The following is a 15,342-nucleotide window of genomic DNA, read 5'->3' on the forward strand; positions in this document are numbered from 1 at the left end:
ATCCTATGACATCTGAATAGCCTCCCTCCATCGCCCTGTAATTCTTTTGTCCTCTAATTTTCGATCTCAGACCATCTTAAGCTGGTTCCTCGTCTCTTTTCGTGATTAAAATCCCAATTGCTACTGCCAGCTCGGCGCGACAGCCCGTACTACGTGCCACGCGCGGTTTGCCAATCCCCTTCTTCTTCAACCAATCCTACATAGATTGCGATTGAAAGACCATTACTACACCTGCCGGCTTATTTCTCTTGATAATACGGTCGTTACTCCCTGCGCTTGCAGTACTTTCCTCGCAAAGCCGGGAAAACACCATTTCTACCGGCTCATTCGACGCTTGAAGTCTTTCATACTTTCATACCAAGCAACATTTTCAACGGAGTAACATTCATTCTCTGATTCCAACCAAGAAAATGGCCCCATCTATGTACAGCAAGGACGAGAAGGTCCTCTGCTTTCACCATGAGATCCTTTACGACGCCAAGATCCTAGATGTTCGTCACAAGGATGCCAACGACAAGAAGAGCCCCTTTGAATACCAAGTTCACTACAAGGGCTGGAAGAATACGTGAGTTATACTTCTACTATCCTTCTCTCTTTATCTGGTCCATCTGGTCCTCTGATCCCACGCCTCCATTCACTATGGACCATCTCCTTCCCAAATCATTACGAGTTGTATCACGCATGCGTGCTTGCTTTTTACGACTGTCGTCTTTTCCGTCTGATCCTTCTTCAATCCAATTTGGTTAATTGCCATGCCAAACAATCGACCTGCTTGACTATGAATTTTGCTGACTCGGACACAGCTGGGATGACTGGGTCCTCGAAGATCGTCTTCGGAAACACACTGAAGACAACCGCGAATTGGCTAACAACCTTCGCCGTGAAGCCGAAGCTTCATTCCGTCTGAAGAACACCAAAGCTTCCGCAAAGAAACGCGGTGGTTCCGACCGTGACTCTGTGCGGGATAGCGAGGAGCGCGGGGCCTCCGTGCCTGGTCGCGGCACTAAGCGAGCCCGTGACAATGACATCGAAAAGGTATGTCACAATACCCAGGCTGCGAAAGATCTCTGTTTTCAATGAGCCAGCAAATGCTAATAATTCTGTAGGAAGAGAGTTTCAACACCCGCCCCTCTGTCCGCATTGTGATGCCAGACAATCTGAAGTCGCTGCTTGTTGATGATTGGGAGCAAGTCACTAAGAACCAATGCGTTGTTTCGTTACCTGCAAAGTACCCCGTGCGCCAGATTCTCAAGGACTGGCATGAGGAGGAGGAACCCAAGCGCTCGGGCTCCTCGGCCGATGAAGATGTCTTGGAAGAAGTAGTGGCTGGCTTGCAGGAATATTTCGACAAGTGTCTTGATAAGATCCTACTATACCGTCACGAACGCCAGCAGTACCGCAACCTACGGAAGAAGTTTGAGGCGGCCACTGGTGACCTCGCAGACAAGGGACCTATCGATGTTTACGGCGCCGAGCACTTGATTCGTTTGTTCAGTATGTTCTAACCTCCCCTCAGGTACTTTGAGACCCGATTGCTAATTCGTTTCAGGTACTTTGCCCGAGCTTATCGCTCAGACAAACATGGACATGCAGGCCACCAACCGGCTGCGCGAGGAGATTTCCAAGCTGTCAATGTGGTTGAGTAAGAATTCGGAGAAGTACTTCGCGACTGCTTATGTCGTCGCGGAAAGCACCCACTGAGGCTTGAGTTTATGTGTTGTTTGAAGGCTGTTCTGGTTCCAAGTTTTCCAGTGAGAATGGGGAATCAAGACCGCCGAAAGATATTGAAAGATATCTGGAGTCCTACCTAATCTGACATGCTAACAAAATTTGTTGAGAAGCGCTAGCAAGAACGTTGAAATAAAGCCCCCATCATGTTCCTTTGTTTCCACGTAATGCTATTCTCATGGGAATGAATCCAGAGTTTTCATGATGCAGTATAGATCGTAAAATCTGGATAAAATTGCATCGAATGGGCAAGATTTCTTCAATTGTCTACCCCAACCATACATAAAAACCCCGCTTGACTCCCCACTCCTCATCTCAGTCTAGATATGAGTTCCTTAGTAACAAGCCTTTGGACGTCATATCCTAAGCAACTAGTTGCCTCGCATCGTCAACAGCACACCTCGTCGCGCGCTTCAACTCACTCTTCCACTCCGCTTCGCGCCACTTAACCCAAGCACTCAACCCCTCAGGTGGCTGGATACTCAAAGTGTCATAACCCTGTTTGATAATGCGGTGGACCTCCTTGGGACTCAGGTTCTTCTTTTTGATAGAAGGCAGCGCCACCGGCGTGGGCTCATCGGCCTTGGTAGCAACCGCGGGGGCCTCTCCACCCTCGTGGAAAAGCAAGGTGTAGAAGTGCGTAGACACAGACTGGAGTGTCTCGATGGCAGCTTTCTCATTAGATTTGGCAAAGGCGTCGCGGAATTTAGAGATGATGGGGCCTGTTTCAACGAGTTTGTAGAAAAGATCGTCGTAAGAGGCTGGGTCTGGGAGGAAGGTATCACCGCCTGAGACGCAGAAGGCAATTAGATCAGCAAGGCTCGTTGTGAGGGTTTCGATCCTTGAGACACTAGTTAGATCTGAGGCATAGGTTGTGAGGAAGCGCATCAGGGAGAGAAGAGTCCGCCAGAGCTCAGACCAATGATATGTTAAGCGGATTTTGTTTTTGGAGAGATATGTCAGGAGGCGGAGAATTATGGCGATGGTGTGGCTAGGTATTGTTAGTAGACTGCTGCGGAAAGATAACGGGGATTGCTCTTACCTGTAGATGTTGACATCGAGCCGACGTCGGAGGTTGTGGGTGATGGTATCGATCACGATATCGAAAATGACGGTCGCAAGGACCCGGTCTCCGCTGACCAGAGGGAGGTAGGGTTGTTTCTGTCGACAGATACGGACTTTGCGCTTGCCATCATCTGCGCAGATGTGTTTACAGATTGTCGAGTCCTCGACGAGGATTCGAAGTGTGAATAGGTTCAGCTCCGCGTAATGTCCGACGCGCGGCGATCGGTATGCATGCTGGAGGAGATAGGATGTCAACGAGAGGAAGCTGGAGAATGGGGATTCCTCTGCAACGTTCTCTGGCTTCATATGAACTAAATGATATCCAAACAACTTGTTGGCGTTTGTGAAGTCGTATGTGGCAAGAAGAATGGAGGCCTCTTGGGAGGGTCTAAAATGACTGTTAGCGGTTTGTCTATCGTTCTTTGTGTGACAACTCACAGATCAGCAAACATTGCCTTCGCATCCTCTGCAGAAGGGGGTGTCGCTTTGTCTTTGGCTCCTGGAGCGAGAGCTCGCAGACCAAAAAATATCAACGTATTAGCCAAATTCCACCCCTCTGGGATGTCATCTTGTACAGCAACATAGCCATTGCGCAGGCCGCCACAGGCGAGACCAACGCCCTTCGCAACTTTTTGAATGCTAGCCTCATTGACAAAGTCATCGAGTCGATTTTGATAGGGATTTTGAAATTCAAACTTGTTGTAGTTTGCAAACAGCCCCAGGAGAAGGAATGGTTCAAAGACTTGCAGCGAAGTCTCGGAGTCGGCAACATACTGTTTAAAATTGTCAATTTTCGTCAAAATGCAATTCCGAGAAGAAAAACGTACCTTCATTAGCGATGGGAACAGGTCCCTGTGTGTGAAATAGGAGACCAAGCTGGTTTTGTATGCTCCGCTGGTCATGGCAATGGCCGTTTTGATGGCCTTGAGCCGCACATCGACTGAAATGGAAACAGTATCAGTTACCAGTCCCGACCAAAAAGGGAAATCACTCACGTGTGCTTCCATTACGAATAGTTCTGTCCAAGACAGTCACGAATTCGGAGATTACATGGTCCACTTCATCGAGTCCAGCAAGAACAGTGATGACGTCCGAGCTCGGATTGGTGTATTTTTTGCTCAAGATGCTCGTCAAGAAGATAGTCAAAGTCTGTCATTGGCGTTAGTATCAAGTCCAAAGATGGAAGTTTGCATATTCACATCTAGCGCATAGGAGGCTGCCGGGGCGACCCCAGCTGCCGCTTCCCGAATGGCGCGAACAAAGAAACGTTGCGTTTGAATCTGATGGAATATTAGCATTCTGGTCATGATCTGCGTTGTTTAAACGGTTCTAGCCAAGTCTTACCTGGAGGCTCAGTGTGTCGTCTGGACTCAGATTGTCCAGAATGTCATGCAGCTGATTCCGGTCCGGAGGCAGCAGGAAGAACTCTCTCCAGAATCCTTCCGATGGATCTGTGTCGTCGGCCGCCTATCGGTCCTTAATCAGTAATGTTTCTTGTGAGTCGCGGTCCAGTTCGTACCTTGAAGAGGTTCTCATAGAGCTGGACGATCTTGGGCTTGAAAGACTCGGGTCTACTTTGCAGGGTCAGGGGTGAATAGTCCATGATTTAGACGCAAAAGATCTGCAACGAGATCGCCAGCATCGTTTGGAAGCAAAAAACAAGGTATTATGTTGAGTTGATCTCGAGTTCAATTGCTTTGATGTGAAAAAGGGACCACTTGGTCATGTCAGCGGGTCCAGCCACATGTCCTCCCTATGACTTGGCATCTACAATATACGGAGTACAGTATCACAAAATGAGGATGTGAGGTTTTATTATATTAAGTGTTATCGGTGGATCTATAGCGTCACTGTTTATATTACTCCCACTTAACTGGATTTGGAGATGTGGCATCCCCCCCCATGGAGGGGGAGCTTCTCCGAAGAACGGAATTTGCCGCGAGGAGGATTACATCAGCCTCCGAAAAACGCACCAACCTGCATACATCATACATGAGGTAAAATGCAGATGAGATGGGATATTGTACTTTTTAATAGCTGAAGTGAGTCAGAAAAAGAAGATTATAGACTCGGTCAGCCGGCAGTGCAGGTAGCCAAAGCATGACCAAGCGGTACCTTGATGGCGCCACGGTGTGTAGAAACTCCTCAACGCTGATTGGTCTACTTTGCGTCATGCTATTGAATTACCTAATCCGAAGGGCCACCCGGGGAATCCTCAAAGTCATTCTTCTTCCACTCAGTTCTTCAACTACACAACTTCATACATATTCTCCTATGAGTCAATAGCAATTCTCGTCGAGGCTCACCCTTTCATACAACTGCTCCTCGACAATGACTTTCTACACAATGCGTCCTGTGACATCATCCGCCACACTCCTCCTCCGGGCAAAGCCCTCGGCTGGCCCTCTGCGTGCCTTCTCATCTTACGGAAATGCCCTTTCCTCCAAGAGAGACATGCAAACCGCAACTGCATACCGCCCTCACACGCTTCCCTCCTCTTTCCCGCCTCCCCGAAGCAGCGGCGGCGCCGACACCTCCATTTCAGCAGAGTTCCCCCTCCCCGAGTCACAGCCCACCCAGCGAACATCACAAAACACCGCGCCTAGTGTGAGTGTTCGGGAAAGCGAGGCTCAAAAATCAAAAACCAGCTTCGCCGCTTCTCCGGCCGCCCCCAAGACTTCCCCGAAACCCCGTCGGCCACTTCGGCCAAGGAAGGCAGCCATGAAGTTGTCCGCCGTGGCCACCGAGCAACTCCGAAAGTTGATGGCCCAGCCAGAGCCGAAATTTATCCGGGTTGGTGTGAAGAACCGGGGCTGTTCGGGTCTTGCTTACCACCTCGAGTACGTGGAGCAACCGGGCAAATTCGACGAAGTTGTTGAACAGGATGGCGTGAAGGTCCTGATTGACAGCAAGGCTTTGTTCAGCATCATTGGCAGTGAAATGGACTGGCATGAAGATAAGCTGAGCAGACGTTTTGTTTTCCGCAACCCCAACATCAGTAAGTGGCCCGTGCAACCTCAAAAGGATTTGAAATTTGAGAATCAGTGACTAACTTATTACCACAGAGGAAGAATGTGGCTGCGGAGAATCCTTCATGGTCTGAACCTATCCATGTATAGGTCTTATTCTCTCGTTTGTTTTCCCTGAACACACCTCTCGGCGTCTTTCTTATACCGGTGCATTGGACGGCGTTTCAAAGGGTTGGGTCATTCTGCCACTCTTTTTTTTTCACTTTGTTTTCCGTACATACGCTTGATATCCAGTTTATAACCCTTTCTCCATCTTTTTCCCTGCCTATTAACCCTCCGCATCTGATGGCTTATGAATGCTTTGGGTTTATTCGCTGGGCTGTCAGAGACGAGCTAGTGGTCTCATCAAACGGCTGTTTGACTGCGGGCTCGGCCAGTTCTTGAGGCCTTCCTAGATTGATCCTTGCGATGTCTAGATGTTTAGATTAGTCCTATGGACGATGATGATAATATGTGACATACAATCAAACCTACCAAAAGATCAAAAAAATCTCACGAACCAGCCATATTCTTTTAAATGTACATACGGGTAATAGCGATATTGATCTAATTGATCTCAATACATTTAAAACACAATATAAGGGTCTAGACTTCATCACATGACGGTATTGTTGGGCGAAGGTGGTCCGAGGCCGCGGAATCATGGGGTAAGCATCCCGGTATCTCCAACATTATACTCCGTACTTCGGACAGGCATATCATCCCTGCTTGGAAACACATCTACACCATGTCCTCTCCGTTCCAGTCATCCTCCCCAAGCGACCAAGGAAATGCACTCCTCATAGCTGTCCGCTTCTCCGCCTCAATTCCCGACCTCCAACTCGATGTCCCAGAACCCGAAACCACAACAGGCGCAGGCCTCAAACAACTAATCCGCGCCGATCTCCCTAAAGACCTCTCATCCCACCGTCTCCGCCTCATCTACGCAGGCCGCGGCTTAGAAGATACAACTGCTCTCACAGTCTCACTCAAACTGCCCACCCCACCCCGAAGCTCCCCCGCATCCGAACCCGACAATGTCAAAGGCAAGCAAGCGGTGCGCGACGCCCGCCCACGCATATACATCCACTGCTCAATTGGCGACATCGCACTTTCCGAAAAAGACCTAGCAAATGAAGCAAGCGTCTCATCAACACTGCAAAGAAGGCAGTCTTCCAAACCAACTGATGCAGACGAACGCTCGCCCCTCGTCCCGCCTGCCCAGCCGCAAACAACCCCTGCACCCCGTGGCTTCGACCGACTTCTCTCGGCTGGCTTTACGGCCGCTGAGGTTACGGCCCTGCGCTCACAGTTCCTGGCTATGCAGTCGGTTTCGCACACGCGCGATACCATGCCTAGTGGGGAGCAGCTCAGGGATCTTGAAGATCGGTGGATGGATGAGGGGTCTACGGCTGTGCAGGTGGCTGATGGGGGGAATGACGAGGGCGTTGGGAATGGTTCGCATGGGGAGATAGACGATCTGGTGTGGGGGGCTGTTATGGGGTTCTTCTGGCCTATTGGCTGTGCTATGTGGCTGAGGAGAGAGGAGGGGGTTTGGAGTTGGAGAAAGGCGCTCGCTGTTTCTGGGGGCGTTGCTCTCAATGCGGCGTTTGGAGCCATGAGGATTATGGGTTAGGGATGGAAGGCTTTTGATGATTTGTTTTGTTCCTTTATGATACCCCCGATACGAAGCATTTTATGAATATTAGACATTGATACCTAGGTATTGCAAGTCTCCCGGTTATTCCTTGAGGTTGTACACCTCGTACATGGGTCAAAGAAAGCACCGGGAAAAACATAGTGACATCCGAATATGGACACCTACTATGCTCGTTCAATTCCAAAGAAGTGCTCGAGTTTAGAATACTACAAGCCAAAATCAGAGTAACCCCTTGGAAGATCATCGAGAAAACCTTGGCAGATATTGAAGCACAACTGGGCGAAGCAAAAGATCAAAGTATCCTGATCCTCTGAATGGTGATGTATTAAGACTCGCCGTATGTTGTTGCATAGAATGCAGAAGATGCAGCAGCGTCTTGTATGAGAAGAGCAATAATAAACATGAACATAACCAAGTATACAAACGCCTCTGCGTCCTTCGCTAATGGAACTTTCCGTAAATAACTGCGAAAATCAAAAGCACCAGAACCGTAATGATAGCAATAGTGATCATCCGATTGGTAGCCATCCTGCAAGCACTCGTTAGCCAGTATCCTAGAATTTCACACCAAAGGGACTCAGTACCTACGGGCCATGCCCCTCAAAGTCTTGATACTCGTATCAACGTAGCCCTCACTCTGCTGCAAGTTGTTCCTGGCATTGGAGATCTGCTCCCGCTGCTCATAGAGTGTACCGAGCGTCCCGCGAGCGATATCCTCCGTGTCCAGTGCCATGCGCTGACTCTGCTGTAGCCTGGCCGAGCTGCGCTCTAGTCTGTCCGTACCAGAAAGCAACTGCTGTCGTTGTTCCAGGTGTTCATCTTGCGGCTCGTCGGTGTACCGGTCACCAAAGAGGGCCTGGCGATCGTCTGACAGGGACTTAATCTTGCGCTTGATTTCATCGATGTCGGTTGAATAGTTGCGGAACCGGATGTTGACTTTGGACCGTGTGGCTGAGGGGATGTTCTGTTTCTCCATGCGCATTTGGTCGAGCTGGACGGGGTTGCGGTTAGTTTTCTGTGGAACTTGGGGGACTTTGGTACTGCAGAGGGAGACCCCATGCGCCTCGGACTTACCAGTTCTGTCGCTTCGTCGAGTACTGAGTTGGCAAGGCTGATTGCGGATTTCCGTTGCTCGCCGCTTGCCTCCGCGATCTGGTCTAGCTTCTGGTTCAGGTTGGCTTGCACCAGCTTGAGTTCGTTCTCGTAGCTGGCGAACATCTCCGAGCCGGCATCTGTGTCTAGTGGGGTCGACATGGTGTTTGTTGGGGGTTCGAGGTGTAGTAGGAGTCAAGAGAGTGTCTGGCTGCGGTGATGTGATGTTGGCTCCACCTTTATCGGGGGTGATTGTACTAAGAGCGTTGAGTGGCGGGTTCGGTCAACGGACGCCAAGACGGATTGTCTGTTTCTGGACGTGAACAAGTGGCTTTCACGCAGCTGGAAATAAAGTAGACACTTTCTGGATTTATCTGGTGCAACTGATAGGGTTTTCGAGAGGAATGGGACAGGAACCTCACCCAAATGCCGAGTTACACGTGATTCGAAGCCGGGGTTGCATCCATGGGTGCATATGATCTCCAGGCAGAGCGTTACTTTAAACAAGCCTCAATGCCGCGCTCACGCGCGGCCAAAAAGACGATGATAGTTGCTTATAAACAGGTGTAGTTATGTATTGGCTCAATCTCATAGTTCGATTGGTAACGGAAGAGAGCTATCATCAAATTCGGGACCTCTTTCGAGCTGTCTTTTGAACTGTCCTTTGAGCTGTCCTTTTGGCTGTTCTTTTGGCTGTCCTTCCAAGGTTCTAAGTAATCGTCAAGTCATCATAATTGGCCCAGTAAAAGAAGTCTTGGCTAAGCCGTGAACAGAGAATTAGGGATTGGGGATCTGTTGATCTTGTCGCGCAGTAAGAAGTAGAATTTGATACATAGCATTAACGTAAAACCAAGCCCACACAAAACAATTCGCCTTTTCAATAAACAACCAAGATGACCCTTTGGTATACAAAATCATGGAGCTCTTAAATGTCCCATCTATGACAAAAACTTGTCGCTATCCCGACCAACAATGACGGCACTTCGCTTGGCATCAAGGAAGAGATCTTCGCATTCCGTAATATCGGCCTCTTCAATTCCAGCCGGGCGGCCATTGACGCGCGCAAGGATGCTGGCGGGGGTCAACAGCTGCAAGGCATACCGCAAGCTAACCTTGCTGCCATGCTCGGCAACCTTGTTCAAAGCTGGCTCTGTAATGACGAGACCCTCAACCTTGGCGCGCAAGCGAATGATGGTCTTGATCTCTTCGGGGGCATAGGGTTGAGTGGGAACGATAAGAAGACGGGCGAGCAGATCGGGGGGGAATACCGTGAGCGGCACTAATGTCGTCAGTGCCACGAATGACTGTGTGGCCGCGGTTGGAGGCAAGGATGACAATGGGGGAGATGCTCGATTCAAGAGCGCGGTTCAGATATGTGAAGCACTCGATGTCGAGCATGTGGACCTGAGCAAGAACTTGTATTAGCAATATGTCGGAAGACAACAATGGGATCGACGTACCTCGTCAATGAACAGAACACCGGGCACCAGCTCTGCAACACCCTGGTCAATGTAGCGGTTGACAACCTTGTTAATCTCCTGGCGCAGCTTGTCCGTAATCTCGGTCTTCTTGGGCTTCATCAGCTGGCCCATCATGCTCATAACATCTTGACCGCCCTGCGGGCGCGCATTTGCCATATCCAAATCGTGGAGGGTCACATCTTGGACGATCTCCTTCTTTTTGTGGACCTCGCCCTTGGGAACGGGCACATACTCCTCTGCCTCAAGGTCGAATTCGGTCGCATAGGCGTCGGATCGGCCGACTCGCTTGCATGCTCCGGTGTTTGCTTCAATGTAGATAACGTCTCCGACTGTGACGCGCTCCTTCTGGATGGCTTCGTAGATGCTAGGATCCAGGCGCAGCTTCTTAGTGCCCTTGGCAGACTTCAATCCAATGATCAGGTGGCTAATCGTGCGTCCGTATCCACCAAGAGGGTTCTCGGTCTCTTCGGGGGTGAGCTCTGTGACTTCTCCCTCATAAACTTCCTTCGTTTCGCGAACACGGAGACCTGCAAACCGTTAGCTTAAAATTCAATGTCACGTTTTCAATTTCCCATCGTGTCGCGTTGCATACCAATAGCTCTGCGGAAGTTTTCCATCAATGCCTCGGTCTTCTTGACCTCTGCAGAGTAGACCTCGCTGCCCACGATGGGACAGAAAGGAACCTTGGTTCCCAGCTCCTGTGACACAGCAAGGGCCAGAGCAGTCTTTCCGGTTCCGGGGCCACCAGCAAGTAGTACGGCGCGTCCAGCCATCTTCTTCGCCTTGATCAAGTCCACCACAACGCCGCATGCCTGTTCGTTCATCCGGTGTTAGCTACCTGTGCGCATAGAGCTTCCATTAGATTGTGCTCACCTCACGGGCAGCTCCCTGTCCAACGAAACCATCAGCAGAGGTTTCGGGAGTTCCATCAGAGCGCAAGCCAAGACCCCGAATGTGTGTATGCGCCGCGGTTCTGTTCTCGCGCGAGTTGCCCTTCACTTCGCTGATCTGGACCATGGTGGGAATGAGTATGGCCGGGTAGAGCCACAGATATCAACGTAGAGTAAATCAATGGGTTATTCAATGAGAAAACACAAGAAAAGAAAGCTTCAAAGAGACAGGCCTGATAGAAAAGTGAGGTAAATGGCCGAAATTCGCGGCAAGGGATCGTCCAATGGGGTTGCTCACCTCACCGCCTTGGGTAATTCTTCGTTTGACCTCTGCTCCGCTGCCATCAACGATCGGCCTTCTGTGTTCTTGACGTTCCACGAGGATACGATACCTGCTACATACAATGGCAGGCCTACACACAAAACAAGCCATGTGCGCCCCTTTTTCTCTGGCCGCGGCCTTCCGAAGCCTTTCTATCGCGGCGCCGAAGCGCTCTTTCTCCACGAGCCCGGCAACTCAATCAGTCCCGAAACTCCCCCAACCGCCCCGGTCTACCCCCACGGAGAAAGCCAGTGGTACAAGCAGCAGGACTCCGGTCTCTACGGAGGTGCCACGATCCAATTCGGCAACAAGATTTCCAAGGGACGCAACGAAGGCAAGACGCGACGTAGCTGGAAGCCCAACGTCCGCCGCAAGAAGATTGAGAGCAAGGCTCTCGGCGAGAACTTGTTCATTAAGGTTACCCGTCGTGCACTGCGCTCCATCAACAAGGCCGATGGCCTCGACAACTACCTGCTCTCTGACCGACCAACCCGCATCAAGGAATTGGGTCCCTTCGGCTGGAACCTCCGATACCAGGTCATGAACACACCACACTACAAGGAAAAGTATGCGAAGCAGCGCAAGGAGCTCCAGGTCCCTGAGCCTCCGACCATGGAACAATACATGGCGGACAAGCAGGCGGAGATTGAGCAGAAGATTCAGGATATCGACCTCGACGCATTGACCAAGCCTCGCCGCACGAAGCCTCAGGGTCTGAAGTATGGCAGGATGAACTAGAGAAGCTCAATGCGTTTCGATTCCTGTTTCTGTTTTTGGTTGAAGCTTTGCATGCCAAGGAAGGTCGACGGGCACATGTATCACTATCCTGAAGAGCGGCGGACGTTTTTTGGGCACCACAATTTCGTGCCTTTTTGCAAGCTACGATGCAATCCAAAGAAATATCGCGATAATTTCTCATTTGGGTGCACCTCTTTTTTTTTTGCTCTCGAAATCTGCATATTGGGTCTTCTATGTACTTATACTCCAATTCTATATCTTTTCTTATTTCACTTTCGAACGCGTGTCCCTTGACTCCTCTTTTACTGGTCCTATATAATAAAGTCGATTGGTGATGAAATATCAATGGGAATCAAAACTCCGCTGAGCCAAAGAGAAGTGGGAAGATAAGCGTCTCGTCGTCAATCCCTAGGTCACCGCTGATCTCGTCACCAAAGGGAGCATATATCTGGGGATCCATGACCGTTGTCAATCCAGGTCGACCAGGTTCACGGAAGAACGGACAATTTGAAGAGCACAGGTGACCGCCTAGGTTCTGGGGTATGCTCCCATCCTGTGACGGCAACGCATGTTCAAGACCTCCATTTAAGCTTTCAGGGAAATCCTCCGTGATCATCTCACGTATCATGCGCATCACTCCCCGGTGCATGATGATTGATGTGAGGATGGGCAGCTGAGATTGAATGTAAGAAGCTGACTCTGCTGAAATACGTCTCGGTGAGGTATCGGCAATAGTCTCATTGAGTGGGACTTCTTTGGCTAGAATATCAAATACATCGCGCAAAGGCTCAGCTTGAACCCACCGCTCGGCCAGAATGGCGAGAGATATCGAACAAGCCCTCAACGCTTCTGGAACTTCTTTCGAGCGGTATGCCGGAGTCTGGTTTTGAGGAGGTGTTGCCCAGAAGCAGTAAAGCAGGGTGATGCCGACAGAGACTTGACTCAAAAGCTAAATATTGGTCAGCAAACTGTGTATTAAGCTGTGTATCACACGCATACCCCTGGCCATAGTTGTGCTGTTTGTCGGTCCTTTTGGAAAGTCCTAAATGTCAAGGCAATCTGCACGCAAGCTGGCACCGATCGGTCTCCGAAGCCATTGCATACATTTTCTTTTGTCGGTTGATGCAAGAGAAGAATGGTGTAGTTGTAAGCCATGCCAACCCATCGATCACTTGTGTAGCTTTTGGATGCTACATCACTTAGGAGCCCGAGTTGGGATCTCCACGAGTCAAGCTCTCCTAGCATATGCTCTCGCCATGGTGTTGTAGCATTGATTTCCTCGAAATCAGATCGCATCATGGTGCTGATAATCCGAGATTGGATACGTCGGCATCGAAAGAGGTGAAGAGCCGGTGAGATATGTGTTTTCTGCGATGGGGTCTCAATTCTGATATTGACATCATTTGATTTCTCGCTATGAAGTTCCGCATCCGTGACATTTGAAAAGAGCTGCCATCGTCAGTTTTCTGCTATTTTGAATCAATAAATTTGAGTGACTAACCTGCACACTGATGTGTTCATCAATGATGTTGTTGGGAATATGGTAAATCCAACTGATGAATCGATCCAAGGCATATGCCGACCAAAATACTCGGCGGCGAGTTTGAACCTCTAAAGAGAATGCAGGATTTGTAACTTTAGGCTCACTCTCAGCCAAATGGAGCTGGGCCATAACACAATATCGCATCATCGCAGAAACAATAGTGACAATCATTTGTGATGATGGGGAATGAAGCGCATGTAGTGTCAGAAGAAGATATGCCTGGGCATGTAAGACAGGGTCGGGCTGCGCAAAGACGTGGGCAAGATATTTTATTGCGGTGTTGTACAGAGACTAAAATTCAATGTGGGATTTTGGTTAATCTCTATGTGGTAATTGCTAGATCATATAATCACTTACCTGGGAGGTCGCAATGTCACTGACAGAAACTTGGGGTGTCAATAGGAGAGCAACAGCATGCACCTAGTACAAAATGTTAGACACAATGACATGACTGGGATGATGATGTATGAGCTTTACCATGGTGACAAAATATCTTTTCCATAGAGATTGCTGGTCTCTAGCGGTGTTCACGTGTGACTGGATCTTCCATGATTCATACCAGGCGAGGAAGGTATCACGATGAAGGAATGGATAACGCGGATTTACCCTTTCAAGGTATATTCTCACCAGCCGATCGGATGTCACATCTGAAATATGCACTGAACGGTCTGTTGAATAGAGCTGATCGGTCAGAACAGATGGGGTGGAGGTACTAGAACCTTCAAATAGCGTCGAGGAATCCCTGGTGGACTCAGTACCTGTAAGAGTGGCTAATATCCCAACCAGCAAGCTCGAGTGACCAGAGCGAGTATGTGAATCTGGAAAGTCATTTGTTCCCTCGGCGAACGGCAAGGTGAATGACGGGCGTGGAAGAGTTGATTGAGAAGGAAGGGAAGGTTGTGCTCTTTGAGGACTTGAAGAATATACACCCACATCTTGAGGAAATTCTGCTCGTCTTGATGCAAAAGACTCCTGAGAAAGAGGAGTTGATACATGTCCTGAAATGGTTCTTTCGATCGGCTCTTTCCTCGGCAAACTGTCACCGATTCTTCGACGTGAGTCTCTTCGTGAAGTCTGCCGACTGGCCGATGCCTCTTTCGACCTATCTTCTGGAATTTGAGACTCTAGGTCTCTGATTCTCTCCTCAAGAGCTCGAGTGTACCTGTGGTCAAGGTCAGCAACATCGAGTTGAGGAAAATAGATGCAACTAACTCGGTACTGGCAGGTAACTTTCGGCTCACTGGCTCACTCGATATACATTCTAACGAGTCTTAGAGAAGTACCTCTGTTTTTCAATCAGTCCAGTCACTTGCCTTTTCCGGCTGTTGTGCAATTACCGCACGGTCTGCTGTCGGTGCACTGCCACTGGTCAATTGCAGCACAAGATAATCATGCTGAAGGTGAGACTCACTTTTTGCTTCCGTGATCGACATCTTTGACAAGCCAACACTTTCCGTTTATGTGAGAATGATGTACTTCTTTCCATTTGGGTTCGGCATTGGATGAAACTACTAGGTAATCTTGCATCGGACCGCAAAGTCCGATGACGGGTTGGTATTTTCATTCCACGTGACTGAATTTGAGAGAGCTACTATTCTAGAAACACTTTGTACGAGGTCATGGTATTTGAATTTCAATCTAGTAGCAATGTTAGAAGATCAAGAAACATCCATGGATAAGTGTCGGAATTATATAGAGCTGGTCAGCACGCTGTGCATTGCCGAGAGACCATCGGCACTTGAAAGTCCGTCGGACTGAGAGCCGCCGAAGAGGCGAACAGACTCCGAATTAAATACTGACTCAACTTCCAAGATT

At 49.4% G+C, this 15,342-nt stretch overlaps 8 protein-coding genes across 8 annotated transcripts; 4 read left to right on the forward strand and 4 right to left on the reverse strand.

Annotated features, from left to right (window-relative positions):
* Positions 1–410: 410 nt before the first annotated feature.
* Positions 411–1,701, forward strand: N7506_011202 (Chromo domain/shadow; the record flags this gene model as incomplete). The annotated part of the gene is made up of 4 exons (XM_056960495.1): positions 411–565; positions 804–1,035; positions 1,107–1,494; positions 1,550–1,701. The coding sequence occupies 4 exons, from the start codon at positions 411–413 to the stop codon at positions 1,699–1,701; spliced, it is 927 nt and encodes a 308-aa protein (XP_056806650.1).
* Positions 1,702–2,091: 390 nt separating this feature from the next.
* Positions 2,092–4,396, reverse strand: N7506_011203 (ARMH3 family protein; the record flags this gene model as incomplete). Its single annotated transcript, XM_056960496.1, has 8 exons — positions 2,092–2,719; positions 2,771–3,181; positions 3,232–3,566; positions 3,621–3,733; positions 3,789–3,942; positions 3,993–4,073; positions 4,138–4,260; positions 4,313–4,396. 8 exons carry the CDS (start codon positions 4,394–4,396, stop codon positions 2,092–2,094), a joined length of 1,929 nt encoding a protein of 642 aa, XP_056806651.1.
* Positions 4,397–5,124: 728 nt separating this feature from the next.
* On the forward strand, positions 5,125–5,896 carry isa1 (Fe-binding Fe/S cluster assembly protein ISA1; the record flags this gene model as incomplete). Its single annotated transcript, XM_056960497.1, has 2 exons — positions 5,125–5,791; positions 5,859–5,896. The coding sequence occupies 2 exons, from the start codon at positions 5,125–5,127 to the stop codon at positions 5,894–5,896; spliced, it is 705 nt and encodes a 234-aa protein (XP_056806652.1).
* A 653-nt stretch (positions 5,897–6,549) lies between these two features.
* N7506_011205 (DSC3 family protein) lies at positions 6,550–7,437 on the forward strand (the record flags this gene model as incomplete). Its single annotated transcript, XM_056960498.1, has 1 exon — positions 6,550–7,437. One exon carries the CDS (start codon positions 6,550–6,552, stop codon positions 7,435–7,437), a length of 888 nt encoding a protein of 295 aa, XP_056806653.1.
* A 465-nt stretch (positions 7,438–7,902) lies between these two features.
* On the reverse strand, positions 7,903–8,715 carry N7506_011206 (v-SNARE protein VTI1; the record flags this gene model as incomplete). Its single annotated transcript, XM_056960499.1, has 3 exons — positions 7,903–7,990; positions 8,046–8,452; positions 8,536–8,715. The coding sequence occupies 3 exons, from the start codon at positions 8,713–8,715 to the stop codon at positions 7,903–7,905; spliced, it is 675 nt and encodes a 224-aa protein (XP_056806654.1).
* A 776-nt stretch (positions 8,716–9,491) lies between these two features.
* On the reverse strand, positions 9,492–11,051 carry rvb1 (RuvB family ATP-dependent DNA helicase pontin; the record flags this gene model as incomplete). The annotated part of the gene is made up of 5 exons (XM_056960500.1): positions 9,492–9,757; positions 9,822–9,957; positions 10,014–10,561; positions 10,627–10,846; positions 10,908–11,051. 5 exons carry the CDS (start codon positions 11,049–11,051, stop codon positions 9,492–9,494), a joined length of 1,314 nt encoding a protein of 437 aa, XP_056806655.1.
* Positions 11,052–11,177: 126 nt separating this feature from the next.
* On the forward strand, positions 11,178–11,984 carry N7506_011208 (mitochondrial 54S ribosomal protein bL28m; the record flags this gene model as incomplete). Its single annotated transcript, XM_056960501.1, has 1 exon — positions 11,178–11,984. The coding sequence occupies one exon, from the start codon at positions 11,178–11,180 to the stop codon at positions 11,982–11,984; it is 807 nt and encodes a 268-aa protein (XP_056806656.1).
* Positions 11,985–12,336: 352 nt separating this feature from the next.
* N7506_011209 (fungal specific transcription factor domain-containing protein) lies at positions 12,337–14,960 on the reverse strand (the record flags this gene model as incomplete). Its single annotated transcript, XM_056960502.1, has 6 exons — positions 12,337–12,933; positions 12,984–13,433; positions 13,486–13,818; positions 13,885–13,947; positions 14,005–14,771; positions 14,837–14,960. 6 exons carry the CDS (start codon positions 14,958–14,960, stop codon positions 12,337–12,339), a joined length of 2,334 nt encoding a protein of 777 aa, XP_056806657.1.
* Positions 14,961–15,342: the final 382 nt, after the last annotated feature.

Source organism: Penicillium brevicompactum, assembly GCF_028827555.1.
Source record: "Penicillium brevicompactum strain IBT 35665 chromosome Unknown utg000007l_segment0_segment0, whole genome shotgun sequence".
Classification (NCBI taxonomy): Eukaryota; Fungi; Ascomycota; class Eurotiomycetes; order Eurotiales; family Aspergillaceae; genus Penicillium; species Penicillium brevicompactum.